This window comes from Antechinus flavipes, chromosome 3 (assembly GCF_016432865.1).
Source record: "Antechinus flavipes isolate AdamAnt ecotype Samford, QLD, Australia chromosome 3, AdamAnt_v2, whole genome shotgun sequence".
NCBI classification, from domain to species: domain Eukaryota; kingdom Metazoa; phylum Chordata; class Mammalia; order Dasyuromorphia; family Dasyuridae; genus Antechinus; species Antechinus flavipes.
In genome coordinates, this window is record NC_067400.1 from 546,469,902 (window position 1) to 546,491,257 (window position 21,356).

Consider the following 21,356-nt stretch of genomic DNA (forward strand, 5'->3'; position numbering starts at 1 on the left):
ACGTGTGTGAGCAGTGTCTTCAGGCAACCCCTTCACCTACCCCACTCTATGTACACAATAGATATGGTTAAAACAAATTTAGCTAGCAGAATGATCATTGGGTGAAGAACAAAAAACAGCCATTTGCAAATGACTAGATAAATTTTCCTTTAAGATAAAATGACTGTAATTTTACACACACACACACACACACACACACACACACACACACACACACACACACACATACCCCAGTAATAAGATTATTTTTCTTATGACTTAAAAGAAATCAGTTTTGCAATTTTGTATTCATGTCACATACACATTAATCAAAAATCATTAAGCACCATTTCTAAAACTCATTCTCTGGCATGGATCAAACAACTTTAAAAATTAAATGGCAATACCTGGATCTTTATGTGAACGGCAAGATGTGTTAACATTGATATTACTACAAAAAAATTAACTTCCTATTCAGTGCTATTTTTATGATTGAGCAGTGAACTCTTCTCACCAGTATCAGTTGATGATTACAAGGGCACATGGGGATTTACTCTGTACATGTACAAAGTAGATGTCTTCCATCTTCCCTTCTTTTATAGTTGGAGACCACAGAAAAATGGACCAAATGATGACCTGAAGGAGATCTTTGTTGGTACCCTAGCCTGTGCTATTTTAAAATTCAGACAACCCTGTACGGTGAGTAGAGATCAGAAGTTCGAGTGCTGTCTCTTTGGGGTAGCACTCCAACACTCCCTATGTATCTCACTCAACTCAGTCCAACATGAAGATTTTTTCTGATAGGATCTCAGAGAAAAGGGAGGTGAATGCCAATAATATGGTCATTGGATTTGGGATGATTTGATTTCAGAACAAATTTTCCTATATAATCATAGTGGAAGCTTGTCCCATGTTTAAAAAAAAATTGTTAGGGCTATTTCAGGTAAGACCATCTTAATGTATTTTTTCCGAGGAAACATTAGCTCTGAAACTTACCCAGTATCAAAAAAATGGAAACCAACCCAACTGGAAGCTACAAGCATCTCTATTAGATTTTCCAGTTAAATTCTGTTAGCTCCATTTGTAAGTACCACAAAGAAAATTTTACTTTACAAACTGACTGTTCAGGATATCTCAATAGTACTTTTGACAAAGAAGCCATAAATTTAAAGTGTATTATTTAAATATTTACAACTTTGTCTGATCCACTTTTAATGCTACATTAATACATAATCAGCCCTAGGTCTTTCTGGTGAAGTTTAAATTAAGAAAAAATTGAATCACATCATTTCAAGCCCTTACACTATCCATCCTCCAAAGACAAAAACAGACAGAGGGATGCTAGGAATCTCAACGGATCCATCTTGACAGGTCCACTGGAAAGACATAATTCATTGGGTATATTCCTGGTTAGGAGAAGAGATAAAACTTTATCTCTCATAAAAACACTAGCAGAAACTAGTGCATAGATAATTTAGTTCTTTGTGGAGATGAAAGTGATGAGTGGAAAGAGGAGGGAAAAAGTCCTATGAAGTTAGAATAATTCCATGTTGATCTTCATACTCAGAGAAACCCAGAGATAGACAGCAGCAGTCTTTTGATCCAGTTCTACCAAGATATTTTAGTAGGTTTCAAATTGGCTCATCATCAACTTCCTACTGTATTCATATGCCAAAAACAAGGCCCCATTGGCAGGGAAAGCTCGGATCAAAGTAGGTTTCAGTCCAGAATATAAGGCGCCTATCCCTACAAAAGAAAACAAAACAAAAAATTGGCATTTTAATGATGAATATGACACAGAAGTGCAAATCATGGTTAAAAAAAACATTGAGGTAGCAAGAATCTATTCTTTTCAATAATATAGGAACCACCCTGGATGACAGAACTACTTCTCTCAAAGAGGTTAGCACCTTCTCTACAGTTTATAGTCTGAGACATGTCCAGAGCAGTAAGTGGTTAAGTGACACATCAAAGGTCACAATGGCACCATATGACAGAGATAGCACTTGAACCCAGGTATTCCTATTTTTCTGCTAAAAATACCTATAAATGTACACAAAACAATAGTTACAGATGCAGCTAATGGTTTCCTCCAGTCATACTAACAGAAATCATGGGCAAATTCATTACACCCTTGAGATAACTGCGATACCCATGCTCATGTAATAAACCAGCTGGGCAGTGCTGGAGAGAACATAACAAAAAGCATTCAGAACAGAAAGTGATTGATGATTGATTTAATTAATATATGGGGGTCTTGCAGAATGAACAAAATATATTTTTCAAGTGCCCAGTTTTGGACAGTAAGTACTCAAATTCTTTATATTTCTTGTTCATCTGAAATTAGAACACAAAATCCAACTGAAACGCCAAATGGCTTTGAGTACAAAGGATATCTGTTATAAGGATGGGTACTGGACTCTTGAATTCACAAGGGAAGCACTCAGGAGGCAGTTATTTAAGCTCATACTTCCAAGTGTTTAATGCCCATATAAATACTTTAATAATCCTGAAAATTAGCTCGTATTTTGTGCCCATTTTATGTCCTAGGTCACAATGTGCTCCCTTCGATATTCACTTCCCAATACAGAACTGAAGAGCTCGGAAAATGCTTGCAACAGATAGGTAATATGAGATAATATATGATATACAGCTTTTCACTACTGCTTTCTTAACTGGCATTTACGCTATGTATTAGAGGTGGTGATGAAGGTTGAGGAAAGTGATACAAGGACGTGGATATCTGCCTTGAACTCCTGCAGCTTCTCAGAGTACAGCTCATTCTAGCCAAAGTTGCTTAGTCCTCCCTGATTCACTCAAATATATTCATTCAATCTCTACTTGCCAAATTTATTTTATAGTCATTCTTTCCAAGCTCCCATTTTCTTTAAACTTCATGGATACAACTTGAATATTCTATAACAAATACTTGGGCAATTTTAGGTGGTACAGTGCTAAGCCTGAAGTGAGGAAGATTCACTTTTTTGAGTTCAAATCCAGCCCCAGACACTTACTAGCTGTGTGAGTTATGGCAAGTCACTTAAACCTGTTTGCCTCAATGGCCTCATCTGTAAAATGAGAAGGAAATGGCAAACTACTCCAGAGTCTGACAAGAAAACCCAAAAGGGGTTCTCAAAAAGTTGCACAAGACTTAACAACCATTACTACACAGCAAACACTGTTAAATTCTTTCCCTTAACATTCCCGCCACCCCAAGGTTCATCTCTCAACTTCCCAGGATCAAATACCAGCCCTGATACTAAATCCTGACACTTTTAACTTCTGAAGGCATACAAGTTTTATATTCTAGTTTTTAATATCCGTAGACTCACCTTCATTTTTTAAAACACTTGCAAATGTCCCCACAAAGCCAGCCTGTTTTCCAGACATGGAAAGAACTTGGATTCTTGATTTAATACAGTCCACTGGATACACAGCAATCCAGAGGCAGATTCCTCCAAAGCCACCACTTAACATTAAAGGGATGGGTCCTAAAGAAGAAAGAAGAACATCATGTTACCAGAAGTACAGGGCAGTTGATATAATCATCTCAACACCTGGGAAAGATCACCAATGAGTTTCTCATTATGCCAAAGAATACAATTCCAAGAAAAGATTCTTAAAGGGACAAATGTGACCCTGTCAGGACAGCCAGAAACACAAACTATTTTCAGTTTCTGGACTGTTCCTTATGTCTTTCAGGACAAGAAACCCCAAATTCATGTGAAAGTTCTTGTTCTATATAGTTCTTTATCCCAGCCTTATAACCACTTTGTCTTAGAGACTGGAGAAAGCAGAATTATGTGACCAAGTCTTTCCAAAAATGTCTAATAGGAAATAAAGTTTTAATTTGCCATCATTTCCCTCAAGTTTTATAATTCAGCCTAACTTCCCAAAAGCCTTAATGTTTTGTTTAAAAGACAATAGCTATGTAAATCCAAGAAGGGTTAGACTAAATTGTCCATGGTAACCACAATATCATAATGAAAATCAAATGTGAAAGACTTAGCTATGCGAATCAATATCATGATCCCCAACATTTCCAAAGGACTAGTGATGAAAAATGTTATCCACTTTCAGACAGACTTGATGGATTGAGTACTTAAGCATAATTTCTTTCACCTTATTTTTCTTGCTTCCTCACCCTACTGTACCCTACCCAACACGATGGCTAATATGGAGATACACTTTGTATGATTTCATATGGAAAATGGGCATCATATTTATTGCCTCCTTAATGAATGGGGAAAGTGGAGGGAAAGAATTTTGTATCTTAAAATTTAAATTTCAGATAAATGAATTGAACTTGTTGGTGAAATACAAACAAACAAACAAAAAAGGATTAACCTAACCAAAGGAGATGAGAAGACACAAAAGTAAGGATCCAGTCAAACATCCATACATATCAGAATAATTATACTGAACTTAAAGATGAGTTAGGTTCTTCAATGTATTCACCAAATCCTGTATTATCTACTTTTAATAACTGGCTACTGAAGTTTCTCCCAAGGTTATTTCTCTACCATGTAGAAATCCCATGCAAATATTTTTTTCTATTGCTCTCCTTCCTCAAATAGACACAGTGAATGTTCAATTGAATTAGTGAGAAAATGTTACCCTGAGGAAGGGGACTTCGAATGCACTCTTCAAATCTATACTGAGCAAAGGCATATCTAACCTTGGGTTAAGACTGGGAATACCTATTAATACACTCTTTATCTCTGTTCAAAGCCACCACACTGTATCTCATGGATGCCTAAAAAGGAGACAGTGTAACTTTGGTGACCACACTGGGATAATTCAAAGCACATGCAACAATTTGTGATCTATTAAAAAAAACAGGTACATACCTAACTCATCTTTTGATTTTCCCGATGCAAAAAATGATCGGCCCAGTTCATAGCCACCAAAAAAGAAGAAATATCCAGGCACTTCCCTAAGTAAAGTGCTGGAGAGTCCATGGTAGAAACCCAGAGGGCCATCCTTTCGAAGAATGCCTTTTACTACGGACCACACAGTACTGGGAGAAAAGACAACATAAATACACATTAGCTTTTGAATAAAGAAGGAAGAAAACAATGGCCCCCAAACTGTTCATCACCAATTCTTGCTGCCTTCCATCAATAAAGAGACTGGTCTTGTACCATAATCAGACATTATTTTAGGATAAATTCTTTTCTCAAAACCTAGGAAGGATTCAGGATTCTATCCCTGAAGACAACTCTTTGTTAGTTTTCTGATATTCCAATTCTTTCTCCTGGGCAGAATAAAAAAGGGAATTTAGCTCTTAGATGCAAGGCTCTTATTGTTTCCAAGTCTGACTAAATTTCCTGGATCTTTAATCCCCACATAGGAATTATGAGAGCTCTTGGATTTTTCTTGGCCCTTGACACAACCTGGCTCCCTAAATTCAAAGACCTAAGGATTGTACCTCAACCCTAATTACCTATCCCCCAACTAATGGGCAGAATAATCTGGCTGGTCATTCTTCTAATGAATTTTTTTTTTCATTAATCTTCTTCCAGTCAACCATTTTCCTCTAAGTGACAAGAGCATATTTTTTAGGATTCGTTGACAAAGAAGGATCAAGCTAGGTGGTTCAATAGATATGTCAGACACTTACTAGCTAAGGGACCCTAAACACATCTAATCCTGTTATCTTAACTTTTTTTTTTCATTTGACAAAGAAACCCAAATGGGTTATGAAGAGCTGGATAAAACTGAAATGACTGAATAAGGGAGAAAAAAAACTGATAAAGAAAAAAGAATATATGACAGCAACTTTATATCAGCATAACATAATTAAATCTACTCAGTCTCAGATGAAGGGCCCTAAATTTCCTAGGCCAGAAATATCACACTCAAAGGAGAACAGATCCTTGCCTTAGAAAACCACAAATTAATGTCTATGTTGCACTGTATTTTTATTTTATTAAACATTCTCAAACATTTCCATTTGGCTCTGGCCCCACCCTAGACTTCGCTGTGTTTAAATTCCACCTAATTTGGCTTCCATGATTCAGTCCAACCTTGTCACTTATCACCCAGGGCCCAAAGAAGTTAAATAGCTCATCCAAGGTCACAGGAACACTAAAAAGAGGAACTGAGAGTAGAAGCCAGATTCTCTGATTCCAAATGCCACATATTTCCCACTATCCCACTGGGATTTCCAACATTTGCTTTTCCTGGAGCACCAGACAGGAATGGGCTTTCCTGTAGAAGAAAAACAAGATGAATCTAGTATATGTCTAACCTAGAGTTTTCTGGACCAAGCTCACCATTCTTTTCTTCCAATTACAGGTTTGTACTTAGCCCACCGGGAAGACTCCTGATAGCAAGACAGGACTTGTGATATCCTGGCCACAATACTATATAAGCACTTAGCTATTTAAATATATAACTTCATCTCTTCTCTTTATTCCCTCTCTTCCCCACTAATTCTTTGCCTCCAAAAAGGAACAATGGCAAATCAGAATATCACCTCAATTAAATTTTAGTCCAACACACAATTTATCTTCAACAACCCTATTCTTTAGACAGCCTTCTTGTGATGGATTTGTAAGAATCAGAATCTTATTAGGTGATTAAAATGTTCTCTTATTCCTGTCTCCTTAATTTTCCTTTCTATACCTTGTGCTTTGGTGGGCAATAAATGGATTTTGTTCAGGTGGCTAAATGACTAAAATAAGGAGGAAGAAGTAAAATTGCAGGGTAAATGTTATTTCTAGGCTGTTCAATAGATCAACTGCAGCAAAGGTATCAAACTCAAGGCTTGCCGGCTTCAAGCAGTCTGCAAAACTCCCTAACAGCTGATAAAACCAGATTAAAATATAATTGGGATTACCAGCTATGTGATCCTGGGCAAATTAATTAACCTCAATTTTGGGAGCTACTTAACCTCCACTTAATCTCATTCCACAAGGCATTTAACAAGCACCACTACCCCACCTCCTTATGCTCTTCCCCTCTCCCATTCTCTTGCTGTCTTTTTCTGTCTCTGTCTCTCCATATACATACACATTATTTATATAAATATACATTTACATACTATATATGTATATGGAATATGGAAAATTTAATAAAATAAAAATGCAATACAAAAGTACAACATAACATAGGTAACATTAATTTGTGATTTTCTAAGTTAATATGCTGCCTGCTACTTAAGTATTGAAACCTATGAGCTACCATTTAACTCTTCTGTACTAAATAAAAAAGCACAGAGGGATAAGGATTGCATCTGTGATTTTACTGGTATAAATAATTCCCAAATGAGGTCATTCCTTCTGCTAGAGCAGGTCAGTGTCTTCTCTGCAACTTAAAGAGCTGGAGTTACCTAAAGCAGTGAGATGCTAGTGTCTTTGCTCCAGGTTGCAGTGCCATTAGTGGGACTTGAATCCAGGTGTTCCTGGTCAAAAGGCCCAGGCTCTATGTCCCATCATGTCAAGTAGAAACTGAGTTACTTAATTAAAGACAAATAAAGAAGAGGAAGCATGGAAATCATGTGAGTGGGACTGCTTGTTGTAATCACATCTGCGGGGTATTCTGACAGGCCAGGATGTGCAACAGCATTGTTATAAAGAGGTGTAGTTCTGCTGTCGTGGCAAGAACACCAGAATTGATAGCAGAAGACCTGGATTGGACTAGATGAGCCCAGTGCTCAATGCTAAAATCCTCTGAATGTTCCTTTGTATTGATATTCATCTCTTTCTTAATAATGAATCAATCCTACTTAAATCTAACCAGGTCCTGATGTATGATTTTTCAAAACATGTTGCTGTAGCTTCTTTACCAAAATTTTATTTCCTTTTTTAAAAATTGGTGTTCATGAGGCTCACTGGTTTACAGTTATGGTAAGGAGCTCTGTTCCTCTATTATTTCTTTTCTAGACTAAGGACCGGGAAGGGGCCATTTACCAAATAGTAAATAATTCACCTCTCACTTCACTCTATGGCAACAGATGGGACTCAAACTCAAATCACCTGAGGACTTGGAGGCCCTGAGATAATTAACATAACTTGTGTCTGATGTCTTCCTTTGGAGAAGTTCAAAGGATTTAACCAGACATTACCTCATTTGCCAGGCCCCTTCAGAACAGCCAGGATGTCAAAATCAGTTCCATTTTATAAAAGGCAACTACAACAAGAGACTTAAAAGATTTGCCCAAGGTTGTTCTGGGGACCAATAGCAAAGATCAAGAAAAACAAAATCACAACAACTAGTCCCAATGCTATGTAATCTCTCATGGCTGGGACATTTCTCTTCTAAAATACAAAAGATTTCAATTCCTATCACTCAACATTCACTTTTTTTTGGTGGGGGGATAGGGAGTATGATGTTCAGTATTTCATAGAAGGGGAAAGAAGTGACTACTCTTCTAGCTGAATTATTTACACAGCTTTTAAAAAATAATTACCTTGGAATTAATTTAAATAAATTACTTTTTTATATCATTCTCATCAATACCTTCTTCTATCACACTTTAAAGTACTTTCCTTAAAAACATCTTAAATTCTCAAAATTATCTAAGCTTTTTCTAGCAGCAAGGCAGATTAAATTTCTTAAAGAATATCAGAAATAAGATAGTTTCTGCAAGTCTCATTGAGAGAAAGTTGGTGCTCTCTAAATCAATGTATTGTAGAAGGGCAAATTACAACAAAATAGGCTTATTTCTATGTTTAACATTCACTCTTTGATTCAACATATCAGCAAACTCCTGAGACATTCCATCCTCCAGCATACAGAGCATCCCATACATAAGACCTGCCCCTCCACCCTTCCAAGGTGGCAAGGGGATCCATGCAAATGGAACTTACTTTTGGCCTTCCGCTATCTTCCCTGACGCCTGCATTTCGTACATGGTCTGTAGGCGACATTTCACCAGCTCCGTGGGGCACAGCACCAAGGCGGCAAAAGCGGAGGCAAAAGAGCCAGCAGCTGCATTCTGTACATCACTGAACAAGAACACAACAAAATGTCAATCGATGTATTTGCCCACAAACATTAAGTGCCTACTATTTGCAGTTGGTAGTATGGCATAGGTGATTAGAAACTTGGATTTGTCAAGAAGATCTGGGTTTAAATTATCGTCATCTGTATGATCAGGGGTAAGTAAACCTCTGGCTTTCTCTAGGCAACTTCCTAAGCTATAAACTGCAAAGAAGGTGCCGCCCTAAAAGTAGAGGGCATTTCCTCATCTGTGGGTTCCCTATATCAAATCAATGGTTGGATCATTAACACTAATATTCTTTCCTGGGGACAGCGAGGGGGCCAGATGGATCGCAAACTGAGGCTGGAGTCAGGACTCAAGGAATAAACATTTATTAAGCAGCAGGTGCTGGGTTTTGTGCTGGGGATACAAAAAGAAGCAAAAGACGGTCCCTGACCTCAAGGGGCTTACATTCTAATGGGAGAGACAACATATAAAAAAGCGTATACAAAACAATATACACAGACTAAATAGGAGATAATTAAAAGAGGGGAAAGCACTGGATTTAAGAGGGGTTAAGGAATACTTTCTTGTAAAAGATGAGATTTTTAGCTGGGATTTAACAAAGTCAGGGAGATTAATAGTTGGAGCAGAGGAGAAAGTGTTCTAGGAAGGAAGCAGAGGATACAGAACCAGAATCTAAAACCCAATTGTGCAAAAAGCCTTCATTTAAACACTTGGAGATCATCTAATCCAGAGAAACAAATGGAAGCCCAAAAAAGTCTGTGATTTTAACTAAAGCAATAGAGCCAGAATCTAAAACTCAATTGTGCAACAAGCCTTCATTTAGCATCTACTATAGACCAGGTATTATGCTAAGCTAGACATAGAGACAGAAATGAAACAGTGGCTGCCCTTTATAAAGAGCCTCATACTCTAAAGGAAGTATACTCTCTGTATATATGTGTGTGTGTATGTTTGTATATATATGTGTGTGTGTGTGTGTGTGTATATATACTATAAATCAAAGATATAAAGAATGTACACAAAAGTTTTAGGAGGGAGGGCCTAAAAACTGGGGGAAGATGAGCAGGAGAGCTGGAATCATTGGGAAAGAAATTCTTCCTCGCATTCACTGCCACCTCGAGGTTACCAGGCCATAGAAACTTCTTCATCTTAAAAGTTCACTTAACCCTTGAACTAATTCTCTTTTTTTAATTGTAAAAGAATGTCAGAATTTATTTTTTCCCATTATATGCATATATATACTTATTATCTTGCTGCTCAGAAGATCAGCTCAAACAAGAAAAAAAAAAATGAGAAAGCATTTCTCCCCTAGGAGAATGTGAGCTTCTTGACTTCAGCCATTGTTTCTATCTTTATATCCCTAGCACATAACAAAATGCCTGGCACATAGTGAGAATTTTATAAATGAACATCAAAACTAGCAGGTCATTTAACAAAAAATATTTGCTATGTCCAAACATCATGGAGAGGATCTTGAAATATAGAAGAAAAAAACAACAGAAAACAATAGTTTCTGCCCTCAAGGAACTACTCTAATGAAGATGATAGTAGCAATAGGCAATTACTGCTATTAAGCAAATAATAAACAATAATAAAGCAAAATGTTCAATAAGAGATGTATGTGTATTCCCACTCTAAGGCTTACTTTACATACATTATTTATCTGAATCTTACAATAACCAAGTGAGTTAGGTCCTACTGGTGGCTGTTGGTTGATGTGATTTCAGTTAAGTCTGATCCTTTTGGACCCCCTGTTCCTACTGGTATTATTTAAAATAAAAAGATTTTGGTATCTTCTCTTCTTTTAAGTCATCATAATTTCCCCAATAGCCTTCTTTCTTCCCCAGAGCTATTTCATATAATAATTAGTATTTTTAAGGAAAAAATCAATACATTTAAAAAATCAGAAATTATATGCAATGTACACTACTTTTGCAAATTGAGGGTATCCTCTCATATCTCTTCATTTGAGTCATGTTTGATCTTTATAATTTTACTACATTCATTTTTTTTTTTCCTGTGTGGTTCTTTCCATTTACAATTTTGTAGTCATTGTGTATACTACTTTCTTGGCTCTGCTTATTTCATTCTGTATCAGTTCCAGGCATCTCATCTCACATATCATTTCTTTTTTTATTATGTTTTGTTCCAAATTCTCTCCCTTTCTTTGGTCCTCCCACTTTGCCTTCATTTAGAAGACAAAAAATATGATGCCCATTACTTTAACCATGTTCCAGGGCACTAAAAAGCAGGAAAAATAAAGGGGAAAAAATATGCTGCCCACCTGCAATCTCAGTTCATCATTTATCAGTTGCTGGATAGCATTTTTCATCATGAGTCTTTTGGAACTGTGGTAAATCACAGTATTGATCAGAGTTACTAAGCTTTTCACAGTTGAGTATTCTTATATTACTATTATCATGTACCCTGTTCTCCTGGTTCTACTTACTTCATTTGGCATCAGTTCATTCTTCCCCAGTTTTTCTGCCACCATTCCCTTCATCATTTCGTATATTACAGCAGTCTACATCATATCACAAACTATCACAACTGTCAATTGGGGATAACGTCTTCAACAATTCCCCAATTGATGAGCATCCTTTTAATTCCCAATTCGTTGCCACCACAAAAAGAGCTGTTATAAATACTTTTATAAATATGAGTCATTTCTTTTTTTGTACTTCTGCCTGGGCTATAGACAGTACTAATACTGCTGAGTCAGAGGATTCTTAGAGTTTTAGATCTTTGGGCATGATTCCAAATCATTCTCCAGAATGGTTGGATTAGTTCACAGCTCCACTAACTGCGCACTTCTGTATGTTTTTGCCCCATATCTCCTCAAGCATTTGTCATTTTATTGTTCTGTCATCTTATCCAATTTGATAGGTGTGAAGTGGTATCTCAGAGTTGTTTTAATTTGCATCTTTAATTTGCAATAATTTAATTATTAGTAATTTAGAGCATGCTTTTATATGATTATTGACAGCTGTGATTTCTTATTCTACATATTCTCAGGCCATTTATCATGTAGAGAATGGCTCTTATTTTGATGAATTTCACTCAATTCTCTATATATTTGAGAAATGAGACCTTTGTCACAGGAACTTGCAGTAAAAAAAAAACTTTGCCTGCATTGACTTTATACAAAAGCCTTTTTAATTTTATTTAATCAAAATCATTCATTTTACTTCTTGTGAACCTCTCTTGTTACTCATGTCTTTCTCTATCAAAAGATCTCACAGGTAATTTTTTCCATCCTCTTCTAATAAGTTCATTTTAGCCTTTAAATTATGGACCTATTTTCAGCTTAGTTTAATATATTGTTTGAGACAATGATCTATAATTAGTTTCTGTCTTGCTGTTTTTCAGTTTTTGTCAAATAGGGAGAACTTGCTCCAAGAACTGAGACCTTTGAATTTATCAAATACTAGGTTACTATACTCATTTGTTTTTTGTATATTGGCTACTTAATCTAGTTCATTGATCAATCACTATTTCTTATCAAGTACCAAACTGTTTTGATGATTATCAATTTGCAATAAAGTTTTGAGATTGCTATTGCTAGGCCCCTTTTCTTCCCAATTTTTTCCCCATTGATTCCCTTCATATTCTTGACTTTCTGTTTTATAGCTCTAATTTTTTTTAACTCTATAAAATAATTATTTGGTAATTTTAATGATGTCACTGAATAAGTAAATTAATTTAAGTAATATTCTCATTTTTATTACACTGCCTTGGCTCACCCATGAGAAATTAGTATTTCTCCAGTTATTTAGGTCTATCTTCATTACTATGAAGAGGTTTTACAGTTGTGTTCACATAGTTTATGTGTGTGTGTGTGTGTGTGTGTGTGTGTGTGTGTGTGTGTGTGTGTGGTCAGGTAGAATTCCCAGTACTTTAAACTGTCATCAATTACTTTAAAAGGAATTTTTCTTTCCATCTCTTCCTGCTACAATTAATATGGAGAAACAATTGTGATTTTGTAGGTTTATTTTATATCCTTAAGTTTACTAAAGTTGTTCATTGTTTTGATTAGCTTTTTAGTTGACTTTCAATAGTTTTACAAGTAAATTTTCATATCATCTTCAAAAAATGATTGTTTTTTTTTTTACTACTCTCCTTATTCCTTAAATTTCTTTTTCTTCTGAAATTGCTATCAGTACTTTGTCTAGTACAATTATTGAATAATAATGAGCATTCTTAGTTCATCTTTGATCTTATGGGGAAGGCTTCTAGTTTGTTCCTAAAACAGAGAACTCTTACTCTGAGTTTTAGAGAAACTGTATCATTTTAAGAGCATTATTTATTCCTATATTTTCTAGTATTTTTCATGGAAATGGGTATTGTATTTTGACTAAAGTTTTTTCTATATTGATATTTTTGTTGATTTTATTATGGGCATGACTCAATAATGCTTCTAGTTTTCCTAATATTGCTGGTATAAATTTATCCTGGTGATAGTCTGTGATCTTTTTGATAAATTTCTGTAATTTCCTTGCTTATAGTTTATTTAATCTATTTTTTCCAGTTTATTTAAAATTGAAATTAATTGTTCTTTAAATATTTGTTAGAATTTTTGATAGAATTTTCTGACAAATCCATCTATTCCTGGGTTGTTTTGAAGGGGATATATCTTGAGAACTTAGCAAAATGCTACTTTCACACTTCTATCTAGATTCTGCCACATATTATTTCTTGTAACACAATATCATCTACCATTACATTCATGTTCCACAATTTGTTTGGCCATTCCTCAATCAATGAATATCTACTTTGTTTCCAATTCTTTGTAATCAAAAAAATGCTTCCATAAATATTTTGATGTAGATGAGGATTTTCTTCTTATCGGTGAATTCCTTAGAGCTCCCACTGACATTGTTACCGCCATTTTATAGATGAGCAAAAGCAACTGAGATATTAAATCACTTGCCAAAGGTAAAATTTACAACTAATAAATGTCACAGCCAGGATTAGAAGCTGTCTTCCTACCTCCAAGCCTTGCATTCTTTTAATCCAAGCTCCTAAATGAGCTGATTTGAAAGACAGGAAACCCAGGTACCTAAAAATCTATTTCTAATATATATTCAGAGAGTTCTTGAGCTGGAAGGAACCTTAGAGAACATTTAGTTCAATTCCTAATTTTATAGATGAGGAAACTGAAACTCGAAAGAGACCAGTTGGTCTCCCTGAGGTCACAAAGCCTGTTAGGGGCAAAGGTGGGATTTACATAACACCCACAAGAACATGCGGCTGCATGTGTACATATATAACCACATACATTTACAAATATATACACCAACATAAACACACAAATGCAGATGCACAGAACTTAGATCAGGGAGTCAAGGCTGGGAATTTTCTGGCAAGCCCTGGGTTTTCTAAGTTACATTAATGTTCTACAACATCAGCAGGTAAGCAGTCTGCACAGGCATTCTTAACACTGATAATGATGCTCACTCACACCCAAGTGATCCAGTCTCTTGACTACAAAGGGAAATTAATTCAGAAAACACTGACCCTGAGTGGTAGGGCAGTTAATGTTAACTGGGAAAGGATCAGAACTCGTACTTTGGCTTATAGGCGGAGAGTGCAAGGAGACAGTGTTCCTAACAATTGGCCCTGAGAAGGCTTTTCTTTCACACTGCTTAGGGCACATTTCCTTCTACATTTTAAAGAAAATAAACATTAAAATATGGGTATGTATATTTGTTGGACACATAAATATACACACCTGCATTGCGTTATTCTTTCAAACTCTTCTGCTACATGGTACCTAGTTCATAAGCTTACTCTCACTTCCCTTTAACGACCACAGAGCAAAAATCTTTGTTTTTCTAATTCTGTTAAAACTCAAAGTTTAAACTTTGTCATTTGCTTTTCAAGCTAGGCTTGCCTTTCTCAGGGGAACCCTGTCAGTCAGATGGCTCGGATCTATCAGTTAAGATCAGCAGGTAATTTTTATCTACCTTTAGGGACCAAAGGTAACTGTCTATAAATATAGATAGCTTTTGAACATTATTGTGCAATACTTTCACAGGCAGGTTTTAGAGGGTGGGGAATCTTTTTTTCTCCCAGTGGCCATTAGGATATTTATTTATAATGCCATTTTCAAGCCATACAAAATTATCAACGAATGGAATTCAAGCAGCTCATTATTGCCTGTGGTTGCCTTGGCAGGGCCAGACCAAATGATTTTGTGGGCCTTATACTGCCCATAGGCCAGAGTTCCTCACCTTGTTTTTAGAGAGAGACCACAGTTGATTTTTAGAGACAATGATATCATAAAGGGGACAAGAACTTGGGGACAGCTGGAGAGGTAGAAAGTAGCTGGAGACCGATTTGATTTGTCAAAATCTTAGTCTGGCTTCACTAAGCCAGACCAGGAGTAGAGACTGGTATTAAATGGTACTTCTCAGGAGCCCATTTCTTTTCCCTTCCTTTGATACCCTCAAGTTTAGCGATATATCCTAAAGATGGTTGGTTTAAAAGACAGGAAATCTAGGCACCTGAGGACATACTGACACATGAATGTCTATCTGAAACTCCTCAGTCCATCCTGAATGAAGGATCTGATGAAAATCCAAGTGAACAGCAAATGCTGACTAGATCATTCTAAATTCAATGTGGACTTTGGGTCTCTAATAAACACTTTCATATCCTTGTATAAGCACCAAGGGTGCACGAGTTCCATTTTATGACTGTAATAAAAGTGAAATAAGTGGTTAGGGATGAATATGTTTAGCTTAAAACATGTGCACATATGTGTATATGTATAACGCACACACACATACACACATTCCCTCAAAATATGGTTTATAATAGCTAAAAGTCAAACCGGATAATACTGTCTACTAGAGAACATACTTCCAATATGCTCATTCCTTTTATTTTCATCCATTTCCATTTATTCCCTCCCTCTTTCTCCCTTTCTCTTTCTTTCCCCATTCTCTCTCTCTCTCATTCTCCCCTTTCTCCCTCTCCTTCTCCCTTTCTTCCATTCCCTTTCCCTTTGAACATTTTTCTAGGTCAGATTCACAAAATAGACCATTACTCTCCAGCAAAAAACTGGATACTTGTTCTCTCTGCCTCACATCGGTTTCACCATGAAAGAGGGAAAGAGAAAGAGAAATGAGAGTTTATTTGGGACAAATATTACTAGTCCTTTCCCCCAGGCTCCTATTAAGGCTCACAGAGGGCTCTTTGCATGCTAGGGATGGCCAAAAGATTAGGTGAGGTCAGTGTGAAGAGTTACTTTTTCCTTTTCCTTGAACACTGAAAGCCACCTAATAGAAGCTGCATTCCAAAGCATGAGTTAGGAGAAGAGGAATTCTCTTCAATTCTCCATGGCTGCCAGAGATAGCCAACAGTATTAGCAAGTAGGAAGTAAAGCCCTTTCACAATCTCCTCTTCATACACACACCCCAATTGTCCCCTGACCCCAAACATGGCCAAGTCACATTAAAGGAACTAGCTTCCAACTGTCCTTAAGCAGAGGATGTGATCAGTCTCTTAAGAGGCAGAAGAGGTAGAAATTTGCAAATTTCTTCCTTGTTATGTTATTACAAATATTTTCACTGAACCTAAGATTAAACATTATTCAGATACCTTTAATATTATGCAGAAATTAGTATCAAATCAGTTAACATACATAAAGTACTTTGCATTATATAAAAGATGGCTACTACTAACAAGTCAAAATTATTACCAATCAAATATGTATTGGTATATAATTGTAAGCTACTTATGATTGTAGTCTTTTTATTGCCAATAAACTTGAATGACTGATCTTAACAGAAAGAAGAAAAAAAAAGGAGTGGAGCAAAGGATTTAGGTAACATGGTTCAGCAGAATTCATCCTAGAATTGGAGGGTCTAATTTTTGGCTTGGCTTCTTACTAGCTATATAGACATAGTCACCATTAATCTCTCGAGGTGTTGTTTATAAAATGAAGAGGGTTAAGGTACCATATAAAGTCCCTTCCCTATGTCTACAATCTTATCATATTATTAGTAGCAATTACATTTATCAGTTTTATAAGTTATACAGATGTTACATAAGTAAATTAGTCTATAATAAATTATAAAAATAAAGGACATATTTTATATATCATTATAATTATTTATGTATTATTATAATATAATAAAGAGAGGCAGTATTATTTAGTGGATAGAGGATTGGTCTTAAAAATTAGGAATATCCAGATTCAAGTATTGTCTCTAGTGCAGATATGCTATGAGATCCTGGCAAACTCCTCACTCTCACTCCACGTAGCCAATATGTTACAAATATTGTCATTTCTACTTTTACAACATCTTTTTTATACATTTTTCCTTTCTTCACTCATATAGTCTCAATTTTATTTCAAGTCCTAATCACCTCTTGTCTAGACTACTCCAATACCTTCGTATTTGGTCTCCCTACCTCCTCAAGGCTCTCTCCACTCTACTCTTAATATATCTCCGAAGTTGATTTTTCTGAAGTTTACATCTGAGAATGCCATCCCCCTATTCAAAAAGCTCCAGTGGCCCCCTCTTAGTTCCAGAGTCAAATATAAATCCCATTAGCATTTAAAACTCTTCACAATCAGGCCCTTCCTACTTTTCTTATTTTTTAAACTCCCCCCCCCCCATACACACACACACTAGCCTTTTGCAGTTCCTTAAACATAACAATCCATCTCTCATCTCCATGCTTTCATCTGAGCCCAACATTCTCTCACATCTGGAATTTTCTGTCCCCTTATTCCCACATCTTAGTTTCGCTGACTTTCTTCAAGTCTAAGATAAAAACCTCATGGAGGCCTTTTCTAATCTCCCTTCCCCCTAACCCCCCTCCACCCACACACAGCTGCTAATGACTTCCTTTCCCAGAATCCCATCCATCTACTCTATATTTCTTCTCTCTACCTAAGTATCTCTCCAGGGTCCTCAAACTATGGCCTTCAGGCCAGATGGGGCAGCTGAGGACGATTATCCCCCTCACCCAAGGCTATGAAGTTTCTTTATGTAAAGGCCCACAAAACAAAGTTTTTGTTTTTACTATAGTCCGGCCCTCCAACAGTCTGAGGGACAGTGAACTGGCCGCCTATTTAAAAAGTTGGAGGACCCTGTTAGGCTACACAGTCTCTGCTATTTAAATAGAGGTTTCTTGAGGACAGCATCTATTATCTATTTATTTAGCCTTTTAATCTCTAGCAGTTAACCATGTCTGGCACATAGTAAGTACTTAAAAGATTGTTGACTGACTAGTTTTCTTGGTGCCCCAGGTAACTCTCTAAGACTGTAAATTCCTGATAAATCTGCACACTTCTGACAAATGTGGCAGAAATGTTTTCTATGTGGAAAGGGAAGAGAAGGGGGAAGGAGAAGACAAAGGGGAACCGAAAGGAAAGGGGAAAAAACCTCATTCATTCACTGTTCCATAGTATTGTTTCACTACAGGTTTCACAAGAATAAGATTATAACAAGGTTCTCAAGGTATCAAGAATAAACCAAGAACTGAATTTGTTCTCCTAATTCAATTACAGTAAAATTTCAGTTACCTAGACTATGGCTTCTTAAATTTTTCCACTCACAAACTCTTTTTATTTACTGATAATAAATCATAAAATAATTTATTTTAAAGTAACTCTTTTGTATACATATAATTGTACCACTTATTAAAATTAAAACAAACTTGCATGCTAACAAGATGTACTTCTTTATTTTTACATAAAGAATTTAAACCAGGAGGAATATTTGATACTATTGGATGTAGGGCATTCAGAAATCTTTTATTGTTGGCAAATTTTTTGTGACCCCCTACATTCAGTTGCATAATCCCCAATCCTGACCCACAATTTAAGAAGTTTTAGTCTAGGCCACTCAAGGTAGTCAAATTTTCTGAAAAGCTGTAGGTATATTCTTTTAAACGTTTAAAAAATAACTATTTTTATTGGAATATTTTAGATGGAAACTAGTTAACTTCCCTCAAGTACTATTGATCAAGATGGACAGACAGTAGGATGCATTAGAAATAACATGTTTGTTGATAGGGAAATTATGAACCTCATAAACTTTTTTTTAAAGCCAATAGTAAAGGCTGAATTTAAACTCAGTCTGCTAACATCTGTTCCAGAACATGCTAAAGCCAAAATGTTTCTGGTTTGATTTAGATAAGACAATCACACAGCCACAGCTATACAACTTTTGTACCGGTAGGTATTCTTTTCCTCTTGATTGGCCTGTGAGAGAAAAAAAAGGCAGGGAAGCAGTTTTCTAGACATAATGGAAGAAAATCCTTCCTAGTAATTAGATCTGCCCAACTTCAAGGAATGGTGGGTTTCTAGTCACTAGTGATCTTCAAGAGGAATACAGGTGACCACTTGTCAGAGAGCTAGTAGATGGGAGTTCCTACTCAGAATGCATTAGACTAGAATAATATGCAGCTCTCTTCCCATTCTAAGATTCTATGACTGCATTCTGTAACACGGTTAAGTTAGCATCAATCCCTGAAAGAGAGAGACCATAGTTCTGTTTTTCCAAACATATAGTATGCAGCTTGCTTTTTAATAAGCAAAAACTTCTAAGGCAAGGAACTGTGTATGCCTAAGAACACTACTCATCCACTCATCTATTCATACATGTCAAGAGTTGATGAACATATATTAATAAATAAATAAATTATTAAAGCAGCATTTACAGGAGGTAGCTAGATGATGCAGTGGATAAAACACCAGCTCTGGAGTCAGGAGACCTCAGTTCAAATCCAGCCTCAGACATTTGACACTTCCTAATGTCAAGTCAACTGGGCGGTGTCACATAACCTTGATTGACTTGCCAAAAGGAAAAAAAAAACTGCATTTATTTCCCATACTCTTTGAAATTTCACTGCTAGGTACATATCTCAAGAAGATTAAAGAAAAGTTAAAAGATTTAAAAGAAAGTTAAAAAATACTAAAATATTAATAACAGCCCCTTTTGTGGTAGCAAAGAATTAGAAACAAAGAAAACACCTACAGATTGGGAAATGGAAGTATGGCCTCTGATGCAATGAAATATAATTGCTCCTTAAGAAATAATTAACATAAAAAATTCAGAGAAGTGTGGGAAGATTTATTATATTAACATACAGATTGAAGTAATGAGAACCAAAAAAACAATATGCAGAAGGCAAATAATATAAACAGGAAAAAAATACTAAAATAAAACTGAATATTGTGGAATTACAGTGGCAAAAATTGATCCTAGGAAAGAGTTAAGAAAATGCATCATCTGCCTTTTAATTGTGGTCATGGGGCAAGCAGAGAGATATTAATAATAATCAGATGTATTTTATCAGCTTGTTTGATTGAAGTATGGTTTTTTAATTCTTTTAAAATATTTGCCACAAAGAATCTGGAAACTGAGTGGATGCTCATCAATTGAAGAATGGCTAAGTTATGGTATATGAGTGTTATGAAATATTATTGTTCTAAAAAAAAAATTGTTCCCCTGATTTTGGAAAGGCCTGGAAAGACTTATGAACTGATGCTAAGTGAAATGAGAAGAAACAAGAGAACATTGTGATAGACTTGGCTTTTTTCAAAAATGAAGTGCTTTAGGCCATTTCCAACAGACCTGTGATGAAGTCACCTGCATCCAGAAAGAATATTGAAAGTGGATCACAATGTGGTATTTTCATCTTTTTTGTTGTTTGCTGGCCTTTTGACGTTTTTCCTAATTTTTTTTTCCTTTTTGATCTGATTTTTCTTGTGCAGCATGATAAATGTGGAAATACATATAGAAGAATTACACATGTTTAATCTACATTGGATTACTTGCTGTCTGGGGATACAAAATTTGAAACACAAGGTTTCACAAGAGTGAATGTTGAAAACTATGCATGTATTTTGAAAATAAAAAGCTATTATTACAAAAATTTTAATTAAAAATGATATAAATAAAATAAAATATTTGCCACAAGGGAAATCTCCTTTGGTGAGGAAAGGGTACAATGGTGATTATTTGGAAAGGAAAATGATGTAAAAAACAAAAGTTATCAATAAAAGTAAAAAACAAAAAACAAAAACAAAAAAACTACTGACAAACCTCAGCTTTGAATTCTTCTCCAATCCAACTATTTTTCTCACGATTTGTTGGCAGAAACCATAGCACATGAAGAGGACAGAATTCTCTGCAATGTTGGCAATTAGTGCTGGGGTGGTCCCCTTGTAGAAGCCTCGAAAGCCCACTTGGGTGTATGTCTTTACGCAGCAGTTTACAAGCCCCTTGTACAAGTTGGGGAATGTCTGCATCTTCACTTTCACCGTGTCAAAAGGCTGCCCAGTCATCACACATGCAGTCCCTCCTAGAATATGGAGCAGAAAGTCAGAACTCCTCTGCCTATCCAATATGCTCAAAGTTTGCTTCTCTAATTTTTTTTATTAAAGTATGAAAGCTCT

At 35.9% G+C, this 21,356-nt stretch overlaps 1 protein-coding gene and 1 long non-coding RNA gene across 4 annotated transcripts in view; one reads left to right on the forward strand and one right to left on the reverse strand.

Annotated features, from left to right (window-relative positions):
* Positions 1-268: 268 nt before the first annotated feature.
* The window catches only part of SLC25A15 (solute carrier family 25 member 15), a 38,521-nt gene continuing 17,433 nt past the window's right edge, over positions 269-21,356 (reverse strand). For all 3 annotated transcript variants that reach the window (XM_051987392.1, XM_051987393.1, XM_051987391.1), the window contains exons 3-7: positions 21,004-21,262; positions 8,796-8,933; positions 4,830-4,999; positions 3,312-3,470; positions 269-1,725 (exon numbers count right to left, since the gene is read on the reverse strand). In XM_051987392.1, the coding sequence (XP_051843352.1) occupies positions 1,601-1,725; positions 3,312-3,470; positions 4,830-4,999; positions 8,796-8,933; positions 21,004-21,262 (851 nt within the window). In that variant the 3' untranslated portion in view covers positions 269-1,600. The remainder of the gene's footprint in view (positions 1,726-3,311; positions 3,471-4,829; positions 5,000-8,795; positions 8,934-21,003; positions 21,263-21,356) is intronic.
* Positions 581-6,971, forward strand: LOC127555223 (uncharacterized). Its single transcript, XR_007952187.1, has 3 exons — positions 581-678; positions 2,530-2,604; positions 6,280-6,971. It is a non-coding gene; the product is annotated as an uncharacterized LOC127555223 (long non-coding RNA).